The sequence below is a fragment of the Protopterus annectens genome, chromosome 12.part0 (genome assembly GCF_019279795.1).
Source record: "Protopterus annectens isolate FY-2018-M chromosome 12.part0, PAN1.0, whole genome shotgun sequence".
NCBI classification, from domain to species: Eukaryota; Metazoa; Chordata; order Ceratodontiformes; family Protopteridae; genus Protopterus; species Protopterus annectens.
In genome coordinates, this window is record NC_056746.1 from 317,738,525 (window position 1) to 317,755,184 (window position 16,660).

At 43.5% G+C, this 16,660-nt stretch overlaps 1 protein-coding gene across 4 annotated transcripts in view; it reads left to right on the forward strand.

Annotated features, from left to right (window-relative positions):
* LOC122816538 (ubiquitin carboxyl-terminal hydrolase 22-A) overlaps positions 1–16,660 on the forward strand; it is a 2,071,246-nt gene that overhangs the window by 259,068 nt on the left and 1,795,518 nt on the right. For 2 of the 4 annotated variants that reach the window (XM_044089386.1, XM_044089387.1), the window contains exon 2: positions 4,677–4,766. The exons of the other annotated variants lie outside the window; for them this stretch is intronic. In XM_044089386.1, the coding sequence (XP_043945321.1) occupies positions 4,677–4,766 (90 nt within the window). The remainder of the gene's footprint in view (positions 1–4,676; positions 4,767–16,660) is intronic. 4 annotated transcript variants of the gene reach the window in all.

Below are 16,660 nucleotides of genomic sequence, written 5' to 3' on the forward strand. Positions count from 1 at the left end.
CATTACCACCTGCCTATCTTTTCCAAATCCAGGGCAGGTTTTGCTACAGCAGTCCTGCAGGGCATACTAGCCAGCCCCATCTCTTTTTGACTGCCTCCACCCATTCTTCAGCTTTGCAAGAGTGACACACGAAGAACATAGTACAGTTGTGTACACTTACCATAAATGTAGATGTTCGAGTGTATTCACTGTTGCAGTCCAGGTTTCCCACCCTCCAGCCCCATCTCTCTCTCTAGTTCTCCAAATGTATTACTCACCCCTTACAGGGCTGTTGGTATTTACTTTTTATTGGTGGTATTTTTTCCACCATAACTTAGCTCCCTATTTGGGGGCTCCTGACATTTGGGGCAAGAAAAACTGATGTAAAGGGTGAGGGCTGCCAGTTTTTACACCCCTGAACATTTGACGTCAGTCCCGGAGAGACAGCAACCGACGCAGAAATACCAAGTGTCTTGTGTTCTTGCCGACTGAGGGCTACCTGCAGCTGCTAACCCAAGTGTGATGACTGCTACCGTGAATACAATCTAACATCTACATTTATGGTAAGTGTACACAACTGTACTTTATTGCACCATTCAATTGGGGTGTTGATCTCATTCCTATACCCACTCTTGTCATCACCACTTATGAGTCCTACCACTGTGGTGTCATCTGCAAGTTTGATGTGGTTGTTGCTAGCTTTCACAGAGCAGTCGTGGGTAAGGATTGTGAATGGTAGAGGACTCTACATGCAGCCCTGGGGTACTCCGGTGTTGATTGTAATACTCTCTGAAGTGTTGTTACCAGCACAGATTCTTTGCAGTCTTCCAGTCAGGAAATCAAGGATCCAGTTGCACAGCCCTTTATTTATGTCAAGTTGATTAGCATTTCTATAAGTTGCGTTGGAATCACTGTATTGAATGCCGAGCTGAAATCTATGAACAGCCTGGCATAGTTCTCTACAAGATGCTCCAGTGTGAGGTGAAGTGCCACCAAAATGGCATCAGCAGTTGATTTGTTTGCCAGGTAGGCAAACTGCAGTGGGTCAAAGGATTGAGGTAGTATTGTATTCAAATGCCTTTTAACCAGTCTTTCGAAGCATTTTATTTCCATTTGATTTAAGGGCCACTGGCCTGTAATCATTTAGGCAGCTGGGGTTGGCTTTTTTGGGCAGAGGGATTATGAAGGTAACTTTGACGCATGCTGGCATTTTTTCTTGGACAAATGAGGTATTGAAGATGCCTGTCAGGACTATGCTCAGTTGGTTTGCACAACCTTTCAATACTTTCCCCAGAATGTTGTCAGGGCCAGCAGTCTTCCTGGGGTTCACTTTTCTTAGTTGGTTCCTTATATCCACAGCACTGAAGTTAAGTACTGCCTCCTTTTGATCATTGAGAAGCTTTACAGCCTCCAGGTTGTTTTTCTCTTCAAACCTGCCATAAAATGTGTTTAGATTGTCCATAAATTCATTGCTATCATCGCACTGAGCTGACTTGGTCTTGTAGTCCGTTAGCTGTTGAATACCATGCCACAGGCGTCTTGAGTCTTTTGCATCATCAAAGCATCCTTGTATCCTCTTTCCATACCCCTTCGTGGCCTCCTTGATACCCTTTTTTAGATTAGCCATTGCCACACTTGGACCCTTCCTATCCTTTGCCCTAAAAGCAGTGTTTCTTTCCCTCAGCAACTCGTACACCTTGATGTTTATGGTTTTTGGTTAGCTGTTACTTTAAAATATTTTTGGTGTTCATTACATCCTCCACACATTTGGATATATAAGCCACAATTGTCTCAGTATATTCATCCATGTTCACTGTGGCTGCCTCCCTGAAGACATCACCGTTTGTGGTTTCAAACCAGTCCCTGAGACTTTCCATGGCTCCTTCATGCCAGACCTTAATTTGTTTCACACTGGGCTTATCCCTGATCAAGAGAGGTTTGTAAGCTGGTATTAATTTTATGGAGATGTGATCAGAACCACCCAGGTTTGGTTGTTGTACAGCTCTACATGCCCCTTTTATGTTAGTGTAAGCCTTGTCCAGAGTATTTGCTCCCCTTGTGGGAAAATCCACAATTTGGTAGTAACTGGGTAGCACCTCCCTAAGATCTGCTTTGTTGAAGTCACCAGCTATCATAAATGCACAGTCGGAATTCTTGCATTGCAGCTCACATATAGTATTATCCAGTATACTCAGTACTTAAGTGATGTTAGCACTCCGTAGTATATAAACAGCTGCTACATAGACACCATTTAGTTCTCCGGGGACAGAAAACGGTCTGCATTTCAGTTTCAGAAATTCCACATTTACAGAGCAATGTTACAGTTTTTGCACCAGCTGTCATTCGTAAAAATGCACACTCCAGCTCCCTTAGCTTTTTCACAGGGAGCTAGGTTCCTATCAGCTCTGAACAAAGTGAAACCATCAAAGCTTACAGCACTGTCACTAATCCTGTTATTTAGCCAAGTGTCTGTAAAGATTAACCGACAGCAATTTCTCACCTTTTTTGTGGTGCTGAGCTCAAGCCTGAGAATGTCCATCTTGTTGTCTAATGAGCATACATTTGCTAACAGAATTGAGGGAAGTGCAGGTCTGTGAGGATTTGTTTTCAATCTGGCAGAAGTTCCAGCTCTGCAGCCTCTTTTCCCTGGTTCTGTTACATCTCTTCCTTTTGAGTCTCATCTTGATTGTTCCCGAACCTTCCACTTCCTGATTTAGGTACAGAAGAAGAATGACCTTAAGTTGGGGGTATAAGAGTACATATATTCAAATGCCTCCAAGCAAAATAGTAAATTCCTTAATTGTACTACATTATAGGAGTCTCTCTGATACCCAGGAACCTTCTTACAGGTCTTTTACTGAAAGCCTTCGTTTGCTAGAGTGCAGACTTACCCCATCATTGCGTGTTAGGTAGGCACACAGCTGGGCTCCTTTGATCTTTACTACACAGAATGGGTGTCAATCAGTAGCCTCAGGAAGCACTACAGTGCATTTATGCTTGCCAAGCTGACTTTGCACTGTAAATCTTGTTTGCAAGAATAACTGTAATTTGTACCAAAACTTGCAGACTAACTGCCCTTGGACAGGAAGCAATGCATACTGGAGGCTTTTTTCCTGGTTTAACAGCCAGATCTCAGCAGAGCTTTTCCTGAAGTTGATGATGATCATTGCAGCTACAATTTTTGTGATAATAATCAAATCATAGTGCCCTCAACACAGGGATTTTTGGAAAGAGTTAAACATGGTTTCCAGAGATTGTTGTGACAATCTCTTTAGATGACTGGAGCTTTGCAGTCTTCTTCAGGGCAGTCTCTTTATTGTCCCTACACCACCCAGCCTGGAGAATTAGCTAGGCACACTGTCTAGGGGGTTAACAAAGACCAAGTCCATGGGTAAAAAGAAAATAATGTACTGATCATGATATTAGAGCTGTTTGGAGAATTTAGTCTTTGTAAATGACCCTCTCCTCATTTCTCTGGTTTGGTAGACATGTCTGTTGGCTGTATACATGTGTATTTCCTCAGGCTGGCTCGAAACTGGAAAACACAGGAGAAAGACACAGAGCATCTTTGGAAGAGTTAAGTGCAAAAGTAGCTTGGAAGAGTTGTATATAATAACCCGCACATGCATTGCACACTAAGCCCCAAAGGTTAATGAAGACTGAAGTCTCCAAGCAGACTCGCATTAGGATAAATACCAAGACTTTTTTATTTGTTGACCATTCAGCTTTTGGCTATGTTGGGTGTCATTTTCAGAAGTGTTGTGGGACCGACTGTGTAGATGCATTCTGACCATTTCTCTGGCACAGCAGCATCGGCAAGAACGTGCTTTAGAAATAGTTGAAAACCTATTAAATCTTCATGGAAACATTGTGCATCTGTGACTGGTGCACTGTTTTATGCTGTGTGAAGTGAACCACATGATGTTTAAAAATATTGGGACTGCTAACAGCGTCAGTAATTGTAAAGGCAAGGGAGTGGAGACACAGGAGTATCCAAATGGCCAATTTTACCTTGCCAGCATGAGCATACCCTGTATTCTTTGGGGTAGTGTTTGTTCGGCTTTAAGTCTGGGAAGAATACCACATCCGTTCAGCACAGTAGCATTAAGGAGCTTAGCATCTCTTCCTACCTAGCACCATTTTAGCATCTTTTATTCTTCCCTCATTGAATTAGTGGAATCAGGTTAACATAGACTCATCTCACAGGTAATTTAGTGTTGGATTTTCCCTTTTGAACCTACATTTTTTTTACTTTTCCTTGTGTAGACAAACATTCATATGTATATTTTTTTGGAACTTGTGCATGTTGCAATTTTCTCCCAAATAGGGTCTAAAAACATAAATCAATAAGTAAAACTTGACATTAGAAATGATTCATGATAAATAGCCGTATTAGTAATTTAAAATTCAGCTTTGTTTGAAATGTCCCTTTTTTTTTCTTCTGTTGTACTGTGAGGGTTTCAGTAAATTGTCAAAAATTAGGATGCTCTGCAGGCTGTTAGATCAGCCGTATTAATTTGACTTTGATAGGCTTTTTGTTTACTGATGCAGCTGAAATAATTTTAGTCATTTGTATTAATCCTCTCATTCTTTCTTGTTTTTAATTTTGTTTGTACTGGTTCATTTCAGATTTGTCAGTCTTTGTAGAGTGCTAGAAAGATTTTAATCTCCTGTTCTTTTTCTTCCCCTCATTTAAGATTGTAGAGGAAGAACATTCTCGTTGGATCACAGGAAGCTGTGCTAGGGAAGTAAGCCACGGGTCTAGTGAAGGGTGTACAAATTTTAAGGCAAGTTTTATTTTCTCCCCTAACCAGAAATTGAGCATTAGTTTCCTGCTTTTTTGTTTTGTGCATTTTTAAATTATCCACACCAAAGCCTTGTTTATAACTGTGTTTTAAGAGTCCTCTTTCTGAATGATTTAAGGATTTTTTTCTGCATTCGTTAGGTTAAAAAAGTAGTAATTTTCTTTAGCATAAGCTCTATATTTTATTGGGGTGCTGCTTTAAATTGCTAATATAACTTAGGAGTTTTATCAACAGTGCAGCAAATCTGTTTTCAGTAACTGTGAACTGTGATTTGCAGTGATTTAGAGCCCTCTGTCATTTTAATTAAAAACAAATTTAATGGGTTGCAGTATTTAGGTGGCCTAGTGAGACAAATGACTCGTGTTTCTTGCTGAATCGCAATTAAAAGAAATAGTGACATATTTGCTGTGGACCCTTTTTCTTGCGTACATGATAAATTGGCTGTGGGGAATTTTATAATGCCAGTATTCTTATTTAGAAAGTTCAGTAAAATAAATGGGTTTGTGAAGATACTTGAGATATATCTCCTTTTGCACTATATATGAAGTTCCTTTTATATCTTCACAGCATAAACCGCATGTCCTTCATGAACTGACTCAAAGCCCAGTCACTGTACTCTGTATCCTATAGACTGCTAAGTGGTGACCAGTGTCTCATACAAGCCTTCCTCCAACCCCATTACTGTTGGATTTACTGCACATCAGCAAGTCAAATGGCATCAGAAATACTCTGTCTTGGGATCTAAACCACTTCTGCAACATCAGCAGAATGGTTTGGAGGGACAGTTGCATCTCGCAGAGGATACCGCTGCTCTGGAACAGACTCCCTATCGACATAAAGTTCATCCCTGTCGATAGTTGAGCGCAACTTGGATCTATGGATGGAAAAAGAAGATTTACCCCAGGACTGCCTTCCCCTGTACTACTAATGGACAAATGGAGCTCCTAAATGCTTTATCCCATGCATGAGTCCCCTCAAATTATCAACCATGGATTTGGTAAGGCCATTCTATAACTAAATTGGATAGGTTATTTCAAGCGCAAAGAGGGAAATTGGCTAGGCTTAAAATGGCCCACGAGTGTGGCTAGCCTAGTACTTACCTGTGAACCTAGAAGAGAGGTACAGGTTGGTAAAGTTTCGATTAAGCATAGTGCTGTGTTAACTCATTGTAGCTTTAGGTCCACAGAGTGCCGCTGTGTGTCCTAGAATTCTGAAGTCTGATCCAAGTTGAATGGATAACAAGTTTGTAGGTATTCCATTAAAATAATTTGATTTTTGCCTTCACTACATGAGGGAATTAATAGGTGTTTGCTTGTGGTGTTTAAATTTGTTTGATGCTCCCTGTCAATAAATGAAAGGTCTTTAAAATGGACCCGCAGTCAGGAGCAGACTTAATTTCTGAAGCATGATGATCCGTTGCATAATTCCTCTCCTTCTCTATGCAGCTTCCCTGCCAGCTCGTCCAGTTCTGTCACTCTTTTGATACAAGACTTCCTTAGGAATAATGAGACAGAGTAACTTGGAAATTTTTTAGCAGTACTTTTGAGTCGGTTTTCTGTTACTCCAGAGTTAAAGATGACTTTTATGCTGCTGCAATACAGGATGTAATTGTGTTGAGAACAGTGTAGTGCTGACGTGTTTTTTGCAGGGGCTATTATTCAGTTGCAAAATGTGTAACTGGTTTTGTATGTGAATGTTCTCACAAACTTTGTGAATAATTTTGATATTAAGGCTGTGCTATACCTCATGGCATTGTACAGACTCAGCCTCACTTGTAAATTTAACAGTAGTATAGCTGCCAGTCCTGTATCTTGCATAGCTTTAGCATTATTATTATTATTTTTTTTTTTTTTTTGCTGCAGCTGTTTTTAGCTCCTTTGCAGAGTCCCTTGAAGATGAGCTGTTTGATGTGACTTGTTAAATGCTGAACTTTTGGTAACTGTACTGTTTCAGGAGTTAAGACCTTCTTATCTACTGTGTTTAACTATTTATAATTGCTTCTGTACAGTTTTGATGTTCTTCGTCTCACATTGCTGCAGTCATAACCTGTGGGAAGTCCGCTGTCCTCGGTCGGCCCGAATACCAAAGAGTTAGGCTGGCGTCGGTCATGGGCGCCCGGAGCTGACGTCAGTACGTAGTGGTACTTAAGCGCATGACCGACGCCATATCCTCAGTCTTTCTTGCCACGTGGTCCGAAGCAGAAGCAGCGTTTGCAAGTGCCGTTCGGCGTTCTGAAATTTTCAGTTATCGAGTTTCAGACCGAAGACCAAGTTGGGCTAAGTACCCCGTTGGGGAAACTTTTTGTCTTTTCTTGCCTCAGTTAATCCGGATGTCAGAAAAAGTTAATAATTGTATTTCTTGTGGGAAACAGATACCTCATAGGGACTGTCATTCTCTCTGTATTCCTTGCTTGGGGCCTGAACACGACGTAGTCGGGTGTCGCTTTTGCGCTAGATTTAATAAGCGCACCATTAAACGAAGATTAGACTGTGCCAGGCTTGTTTTCGGTAAGCGGTGTAACTACAACATGCCGTCGGATCCTCCGACGCCCGCTACCGCTAAAAAGCGAAAAGATAAATCTTTAAGGTCTAAACCGGATGAGTCGTCCGTTGCGGACGCCGGTTCTTTGGAACCTACGGTTGAATCTGTGGATCCAGCCGAAGTCTCGGCTGAATCCCAGGGGGAACCTTTACTTTTACAGGAGTTAGCTTCACAGGAATTAGGCCAGGCCGAGGGTGCTTCTCAGGTATCTGTAGTTCCATCCTTACAAAAGGTTATTAGGCCTTCTACCTCAGTGACTAAAGGCCATGCTAAAGCTAAAGCTGGTCTTTCTGTTACTGGCCATAGCCCTAGTTCTTCAGGTTCTGTTCCTAAAAAACATATGTTGAAAATGGCAGAGGATTTGATTACTTTGATTAGGGGTTCTATGCCCCCCCCAGAGAAGAGACCTAGGGTGGAGACAGATTTAGAGGGAATGGAGCATTCTTCAGACTACTCTGAGTCCTCAGCTGAGGATATTCAGGATTTCCCTCCCTATTCAGATTCGGATGCAGAGGATTCCTGTCCTTCTGCTTCTCCTCCAGAGGATTTTTCATTTTCTGAAACTTTGCATTCCATGAGGGAACATTTCAAGTGGGAAGGTCAGGATTTCTCAGATTCTCGAAAAAGGCCAAGGGAATTTTTGTTTTTACCACAACATAGGCCTTTGGCTATTCCACCTGTCTTGGATGTTGTTCAGTATGTTTTTTCTGAAGCTTCACTTAATCCTGATTCTTTACCCCCTGCCCCTGTCAAACCAGACAGGTATTAGAGTTCCAGAGGCACATAAATATTTGTATAAGAGTCCTAGAGCTGACCCGGAAACTATTATTCAAGGGCCGAAGGGTGTCAGGGCTTCTGTGGTCAAGAATCCAGTTCCTTTGGATAAAGATTCTAGAGCGTTGGATAGGTGGGGGAAAAAAGTGTACACCTCTTCTATGTTAGCTATGAGGGCTTTAAATTGCCAATTTCATATGCTGAAGTACCAGAATATTTTGTTGGGTCAATTGAAATCTAAGGTGGATGCTTTATCTGAGGGTATAGAGTGTAAGGAATTGCAGGAGTTGGTTCATGCTTCTGATCAAGTTGGTAAACATTCCTTGCAGTGTGGCTTCGATGCTCTTCAGGCTTCATCCAGGGTGGCTGCTACTGGTTCAGTTATTCGTAGACATACCTGGCTTAAGGATCAAAATTTGTCAGAGCATGTTAAAGCTCGGATTTTGGATGCTCCTCTTCAATCTGAAGTTCTTTTTGGTTCCCCTGTGGAAGTTTTGAAAAAGATGGAAGATAAAGCTAAGTCTATGCAGACGGTTAAGGATTTTTTGCAAGTGCAGCCCCCTAAGTTTAGCAGGAATTGGCCTGCTAGAGGATGGTCCTACCCTTCTTCGGATTTTCAGTCTAGGGGCAGGTCTAGACGTGGTAGGGGCAGGGCTCACGCTCAGGGTTCTTTCAGGCCTAGGACTTGGAGTTCTCCTGTACAGTCTTCAGGTGAGGGCAGGGGTCAGCCTTTTCGTAAACGAACCCAATGACCTATATCTTCAGCTGCCAGACCCTTCTTCTCTGGCAGCTCCTCTAGGAGGAAAGTTGGCACTTTTCCAACAAAACTGGCATTTGGTCACCCAGGACAAATGGGTGTTGGAAATAATAAATCAAGGTTACAAGTTTTATTTTCACACTTTTCCTCCTTTCAAAGGCATGCCAGATGTACCTCCTCAGCAAAGGTTGGAGGCTCAGGAACAAATTTCTTTGCTTTTACAGATGGGAGCAATCCAGGTGGTACCTCCGTCAGAAGTAGGCCTAGGGTTTTATTCCCGTCTATTCCTAGTGCCAAAGAAAGGAAACACTTGGAGGCCAATTCTGGATTTGTCCATTCTCAATACCTACCTAGACATTCCAAAGTTCAAGATGTTAACATTACAACAACTTCTGCCTATGCTAGGCAAAGATCACTGGATGGTTACTCTGGATCTCAAAGAGGCCTATCTTCACATTCCTATCAGGCCCAGCTGCAGGTGGTTCCTGCGATTTCGGGCTGGTACTTCTCATTGTCAGTTCTCTGCATTGCCCTTTGGTTTATCTACTGCGCCCAGGGTGTTCACAAAAGTTCTGGCTCCTGTAATAGCTTTCTTCAGACAGAGGGGAATTCAAATTTATCCTTATCTGGACGATTGCCTGATTCTGGCTCAAGACAAAGACAAGTTACTTCAGCATTTACAGTATGTAATGGCAGTCTTAAGGTGCCTGGGGTATTCTGTGAACGAAATAAAGTCCAGTCTAGTACCCTCTCAGGACATGTGCTTTCTGGGTGTGAGACTGAATACAGCTTCTCAGATGGCTTTTCTGACCCCGGACAAACAAAGAACTCTTCACCTATACTTCCAGCAATTATCAGTACTGTCCAGGCTGACTGCAAGGACAGTCCTTCAAGCCTTGGGGTTCATGGCATCTTGCATTCTAGTACTTCCCAATGCCAAACTGCATATAAGGAAGCTACAATGGTATCTCAAAAGTGTATGGACTCAACACTGCCACGATTTGGACACTTGTCATTCCGATAATACCTTGCATCCAGAAGGAATTCATGTGGTGGGCGCAGGAATGTCACCTAAACAAGGGGCGCTCTGTGACCCGACCAGAGGCGAGTCAGATCATAACGACGGATGCCTCAGACTTGGCTTGGGGAGCACACTTCAATGGGAAATGGATTCAAGACATGTGGCCTCCCAGACTACAGCATTTGCATATCAACATGAAGGAGATGTTAGCAGTCCAGTTTGCCCTGTTGGCTTTCAAGGGCCTACTTCAACCAGGACAGGTGTTGATTCGAACAGACAACACAACAGTCATGTGGTACATCAACAAGCAGGGGGGTGCCCATTCTTACCCTCTTTGCAGACAGGCGATGATATTGTGGGAGACTGCTCTGAGTTTGCACATCACTCTTCAAGCACGGTTTCTGCCAGGAGCACAGAACTCCCTAGCAGATGTATTGAGCAGACAAATTGTGGATCCCCACGAGTGGAAATTGGATCCTCGGGTATTCCAACAGTTGACAGTGGCTTGCGGAACTCCAGACATAGATCTGTTCGCTTCTCCTCTAAATTTCCAACTACCAAAATTTTGCACAAAGATGTTTCACCCAAAAGCTTGGAAAGTGGATGCTCTATCTTTCAGTTGGATCAACCTTCATGTTTATGCTTTCCCTCCTCTGCCTCTCCTTCCCAAGGTACTCTTGAAAGTCAGGCGGGACAAGCCTTGCATGATTCTGATAGCACCAGATTGGCCACGTCAGCACTGGTATCCTCTACTGAGGAGTTTAATTCAGGAGCCTCCTTGGCCTTTGCCACAACTTCCTCACTTGTTGTCCCAGTCAAGCAATCATTTGCTCAATGTCAGGGTGCAGTCCCTGCATCTAACAGCCTGGCGTATTCTGTTTTAGAGCCTGTGGGGTCCCAGCTTCCTCGACAGGTTTGAGATGTCATTTTGGAAGCCAGGCGGCCCAGCACTAGAAAAGTTTATGCTGATAAATGGAGGAGATTTTTTCTTTGGAGCACAACAAAGGGCTTTGATGTCTCGGTGCCTAATTTGAGTTTTACACTACAGTACCTTACTGAATTACTAGACAAAGGTTTGCCTTTCTCCTCTGTGAAGGTTCATGCTGCAGCCATTTCTGCTCACTATGATTGTGACCCTCCTTTATTTTCTCACCCTTTGTTTAAGCAATTTCTTAGAGGGGCAAAGAATATAAGACCCCCACGTAGAGCTCCTACTCCTTCCTGGGATCTCAATTTTGTGTTGGAGAAGCTTACTTTACCTCCTTTTGAACCTGCAGCTACATCTGAATTGAAGTTTTTGTCTTGGAAGACTGCTTTTTTGTTGGCCATTACTTCTGCTAGGAGGGTATCTGAATTGCAGGCTCTCATGGCTGTTGAACCCTTTCTGATTTTCCATAAGGATAGGGATGTTCTTCATCTCACATTGCTGCAGTCCTTACATATGGGTAGTCCGCTGTTCTCGGTCGGCCCGAATATCAAAGTATTAGGCTGACGTCGGTCAAGGCACTTAAGACTGACATCAGGACGTCAGGGTACAAATGCGCATGACCGACGTCATATCCTCAGTCTTTTTTGCCGCATGGTCCGATGCAGAAGCAGCGTTGCAAGTGCCATTCAGCGTTCTGAAATTTTTCGAATTCGGAGTTTCAGACCGAGTCAAAGTTGGCTAAGTACCCCGTTGGGGAATATTTTAGTTTTTTCTTGCTTCAGTGGTTTACCGGATGTCAGAAAAAGTGAATAACTGTATTTCTTGTGGGAAGCAGATACCGCATAGGGATTATCATTCTTTGTGTATTCCTTGTTTGGGGCCTGAGCACGACGTTGTTGGGTGTCGCTTTTGTGCTAGGTTCAATAAGCGCACTATTAAGCGAAGGTTAGATTGTGCTAGGTTGGTCTTCGGAAGCGGTGCAATTATAATATGCCGCCGGATTCTCCGCGCCGCTTCTTCAAGAAGCGCAAAGACAAAGCAGCTAAACCCAGGCAAGAAGAGTCGTCCGCGACGCCGGTTCTTTAGAGGCGTCAGTGGAACCGGTGGTTCCGACGGAGGCTTCTCTGGAGTCCCAGGGGGAGACTTTGATATTGCAGGATGTGGCCTCTCAGGAGGCAGGTCAGGCTGAAGGGGCTTCTCAGGTTACTGTACTCCCTCCCTTCCTAAGGTGGTTAGGCCCTCTCCTTCTGTTTCCAAGGCTTCTCCCAGAGGCAGGCCAGGTTTAGCTTCTGTTGGTGTCACTCCTAGTTCAGCAGGGTCTGTGCCCAAGAAGCACATGCTTAAAATGGCAGAAGATTTAATTACTTTGATTAGAGGTTCTTTGCCCCCTCCTGATAAGAGGCCTAGGGTGGAGCCAGAGTTGGGGAGTTTTGAGCAGGCTTCGGATGTTTCAGAGTCTTCGCTTGAAGACTTGCAGGAGTACTCTCCTTATTCTGATTCTGATGCAGATGATTCGACTCCTTCTGCTTCTCCTCCAGAGGATTTTTCTTTTTCAGAGACTCTTCATTCCATGAGGGAACATTTTAAGTGGGAAGGTCAGGACTTCTCTGATTCCAGGAAAAGGCTTAGGGAATTTTTGCTTTTACCCCAGCATAGGCCCTTGGCTATACCCCTGTTCTGGATGTTGTGGAAGATGTGTTTGCAGAGGCTTCACTTAATCCTGATTCTTTGCCTCCTGCTCCTGTTAAACCGGATAGGTATTACAGGGTGCCTGAGGCTCATAAATATCTTTATAAGAGTCCTAGGGCGACCCAGAAACTGTTAGTCAGGGACCTAAGGGTGTCAAGGCCTCTGTTGTAAAAATCCGGTTCCTCCAGATAAAGAGGCCAGAGCTTTGGATAGATGGGGAAAGAAAGTCTATACTTCTTCCACCTTAGCTATGAGGGCTTTGAATTGCCAGTTTCACATGTTGAAATATCAAAACTATCTTCTTTCTCAATTGAAGTCTAAGGTAGATGCTCTGGCGGAAGGCATTGAGTGTAAAGAATTACAAGATTTGGTGCATGTCTCTGAACAGGTGGGTAAGCATTCTTTACAATGTGGTTTTGATGCTGTACAGGCCTCGTCTAGGGTGGCTGCCACTGGTTCAGTTCTTCGCAGGCACGCCTGGCTGAGGGATCAGAATTTATCTGACCATGTTAAGACAAGGATTTTGGATGCTCCTTTACAGTCTGATGTGTTGTTTGGTTCACCTGTGGAGTCAGTCTTGAAGAAAATGGAAGACAAGGCTAAGTCTATGCAGGCTGTTAAAGATTTTTGCAAGTTCAGCCTCCGAAGTTTAGTAGGAATTGGCCTGCTAAGGGGTGGACGTATCCTTCTTATGATTCTCAGTCTAGGGGTAGATCTAGACGTGGTAGGGCAGAGCTCAGAGCTCCTTCTGACCGAGAACAAGGGAGTTCACCTGCACAATCTTCGGGTGAGGGCAGGGGCCAGTCCTTTCGTAAACAGGCCCAATGACCTACCTTTTCAGCTGCCAGATCCTTCTTGCCTGGCAGCACCTTTGGGAGGAAGGTTGGCACTCTTCAAGGAAAATTGGAGTTTGATTACCCAAGACAGATGGGTATTGGATATCATACACCAAAGTTACAAGTTTTATTTCCATACCTTGCCTCCTTTCAAAGGCATGCCGGACGTTCCTCCTCAGCAAAGACTAGAGGCTCACAAACAAATTTCTCTGCTACTTCAAATAGGGGCCATACAACCGGTCCCTCTGCCAGAAGTGGGCCTAGGATTTTATTCTCGCCTGTTCCTAGTACCAAAGAAGGGGAACACGTGGAGACCAATTTTGGATTTATCTATCCTCAACACATATCTGGACATTCCCAAGTTCAAAATGTTGACGTTACAACAGCTTTTACCTCTGCTGGGCAAAGATCACTGGATGGTGACTCTGGATCTCAAGGAGGCTTACCTTCATGTTCCTATCAGGCTCAGTTGCAGGAAGTATCTGTGTTTTCGGGCTGGGACTTCTCATTATCAGTTCTCTGCATTGCTCTTTGGCTTATCTACTGCGCCCAGAGTGTTCACGAAGGTTCTGGCTCCAGTGATAGCTTTCTTCAGGCTAAGAGGAATACAGATCTATCCTTATTTGGACGATTGCCTGATTCTAGCCCAAGAAAAGGACGAACTTCTTCATCATTTACAGTATGTGATAGCAGTGCTAAGATGCCTGGGGTATTCTGTGAACGAAATAAAGTCCAGTCTAGTACCCTCTCAGGACATGTGCTTTCTGGGTGTGAGACTGAATACAGCATCCCAGATGGCCTTTTTGACCCCGGACAAACAAAAGAATCTTTCTCTTTACTTCCATCAATTGTCTCATCAGTCCAGGCTGACTGCAAGGACAGTCCTTCAAGCCTTGGGGTTCATGGCATCTTGTATTCTGGTGCTTCCCAATGCCAAACTGCATATGAGGAAGCTACAATGGTATCTCAAAATGTATGGACACAGCACTGCCAAGATATGGACACTGTCATTCAGATAATACCTTGCATTCAAAAGGAATTTTTGTGGTGGGCTCAGGAATGTCACCTAAACAAGGGACTCTCTGTGACCCGGCCAGAGGCGAGTCAGATTCTAACGACAGATGCCTCAGACAAAGCTTGGGGAGCTCATCTAAATGGAAAGTGGGTACAAGACACGTGGCCTGCCAGACTTCAACATCTACATATCAACTTGAAGGAGATGTTAGCAGTCCAATTTGCATTAATAGCTTTCAAGGATTTACTTCTTCCAGGGCAGGTGTTGGTTCTAACAGACAACACAACTGTCATGTGGTACATCAACAAGCAAGGGGGAACGCATTCTTATCCACTATGCAGACAAGCAATGATTTTGTGGGAGACTGCTCTCAGTTTACAGCTAAATCTTCAGGCAAGGTTTCTGCCGGGAGCACAGAACTCCTTAGCAGATGTGTTGAGCAGACAAATTATGGATCCCCACGAGTGGAAATTGGATCCTCATGTATTTCAGAAATTGACAGTGTTATGGGGAACTCCAGACATAGATCTGTTCGCTTCTCCACTAAACTACCAGCTGCCAAAGTTTTGCACAAAAAGGTTTCATCCCACAGCTTGGAAAGTGGATGCTCTCTCATTCAATTGGAGCAATCTTCATGTGTATGCCTTTCCACCTCTGCCTCTCCTTCCAAAGGTACTTCTGAAGGTCAGACAGGACAAGCCAAAGATGATTTTAATAGCTCCAGATTGGCCTCAACAGCACTGGTACCCATTACTGAGAAGTCTGATACGGGAGCCTCCATGGCCTTTGCCTTTGATTCCGCACCTGCTGTCTCAGGAGAACAGTCATTTACTCAATGTCAAACTTCACTCTCTACATCTAACAGCCTGGCATATTCTGTTTTAAACCCTGGAGGGTCTCAGCTTCCACAGCAAGTTTTGAATGTTATTTTGGAGGCCAGAAGGCCTAGTACAAGGAAAGTGTACGCAGATAAATGGAGGAGATTTTTATTTTGGAGTACAGCAAAGGAATTTGATGTTTCTAAGCCTAATTTAAGTGTGGCTCTTCAATATCTTACTGAGTTACTGGACAAAGGTTTGTCCTTCTCCTCTATTAAGGTTCATGCTGCAGCAATTTCTGCTCACTATGACTGTGACCCACCATTGTTTTCTCATCCTTTGTTTAAGCAATTCCTTAGAGGGGCAAAGAATATAAGACCCCACGTAGAGCTCCTACTCCTGCTTGGGATCTCAATTTTGTGTTGGAGAAACTCACTCTACAACCTTTTGAGCCTGCAGCTACTGCCGAGTTGAAATATTTATCATGGAAGACTGCTTTTTGTTGGCCATTACCTCTGCAGAAGGGTTTCTGAATTACAGGCCCTTATGGCGGTTGAGCCTTTCTTAATTTTCCATAAGGATAGGGTATCTTTGCGTACTAATCCTTCCTTTATGCCTAAAGTGGTTTCTAGTGTGGCTTTAAACCAAACTATTCATTTGCCTACTTTTTATGCAAACCCCAAAATAAAGGGGAAAAGATTTTGCACACTTTGGATATACACAGGCAGTTGCGATATTATTTGAGCAAAACTAAAGGGTTCAGGCAGTCTCAGCAGTTATTTGTTTCATTTGCTTTGGGTTCTCAGGGCAAGCCTGTTTCAAAACAAACTATTTCTAAGTGGATTGGGTTTTGTATTGCTTTCTGTTATTCCCATCATGGTAAGGAGATTCCAGCTGGGATTAGGCCTCATTCCACTAGGGCTACTGCCACTACAGCTTTTTAAGGGGTGGCAACTAAAGATATTTTGGAGGCAGCTACTTGGAGTTCAGTGCATACTTTCTCTAAGCATTACCACCTTCCACTTTACTCTAAATCTAGGGCTGGTTTTGCCACTGCAATTTTACAGGGCATTTTGGCAGCTCCTAATGCTTTATAGTTTTGCCATCCTCCCTTACCTCTGCTTTGGGATTCTACCCATATGTAAGGACTGCAGCAATGTGAGATGAAGAACATAGTACAGTTTTGTACCTACCATAAATGTAGATGTTCGAAGATCCACATTGCTGCAGTCCAATTTACCCTCCTCCTTCCCTCTGTAGTTAGAGGCGGTTGTGTGGTTTGGGTTGTGAATATTGTGAATATTGTATATATTGTACATATGATTAGTGCAAGGGTGGTTGGTTGTTTTTTGCTGTCTTTTGGTTTTGGCCTTTCTTTTTAGGGTCTTCTGACATCTGGGGCAAGAAAAGACTGAGGATATGACGTCGGTCATGCGCATTTGTACCCTGACGTCCTGATGTCAGTCTTAAGCGCCTTGACCGACGTCAGCCTAATAC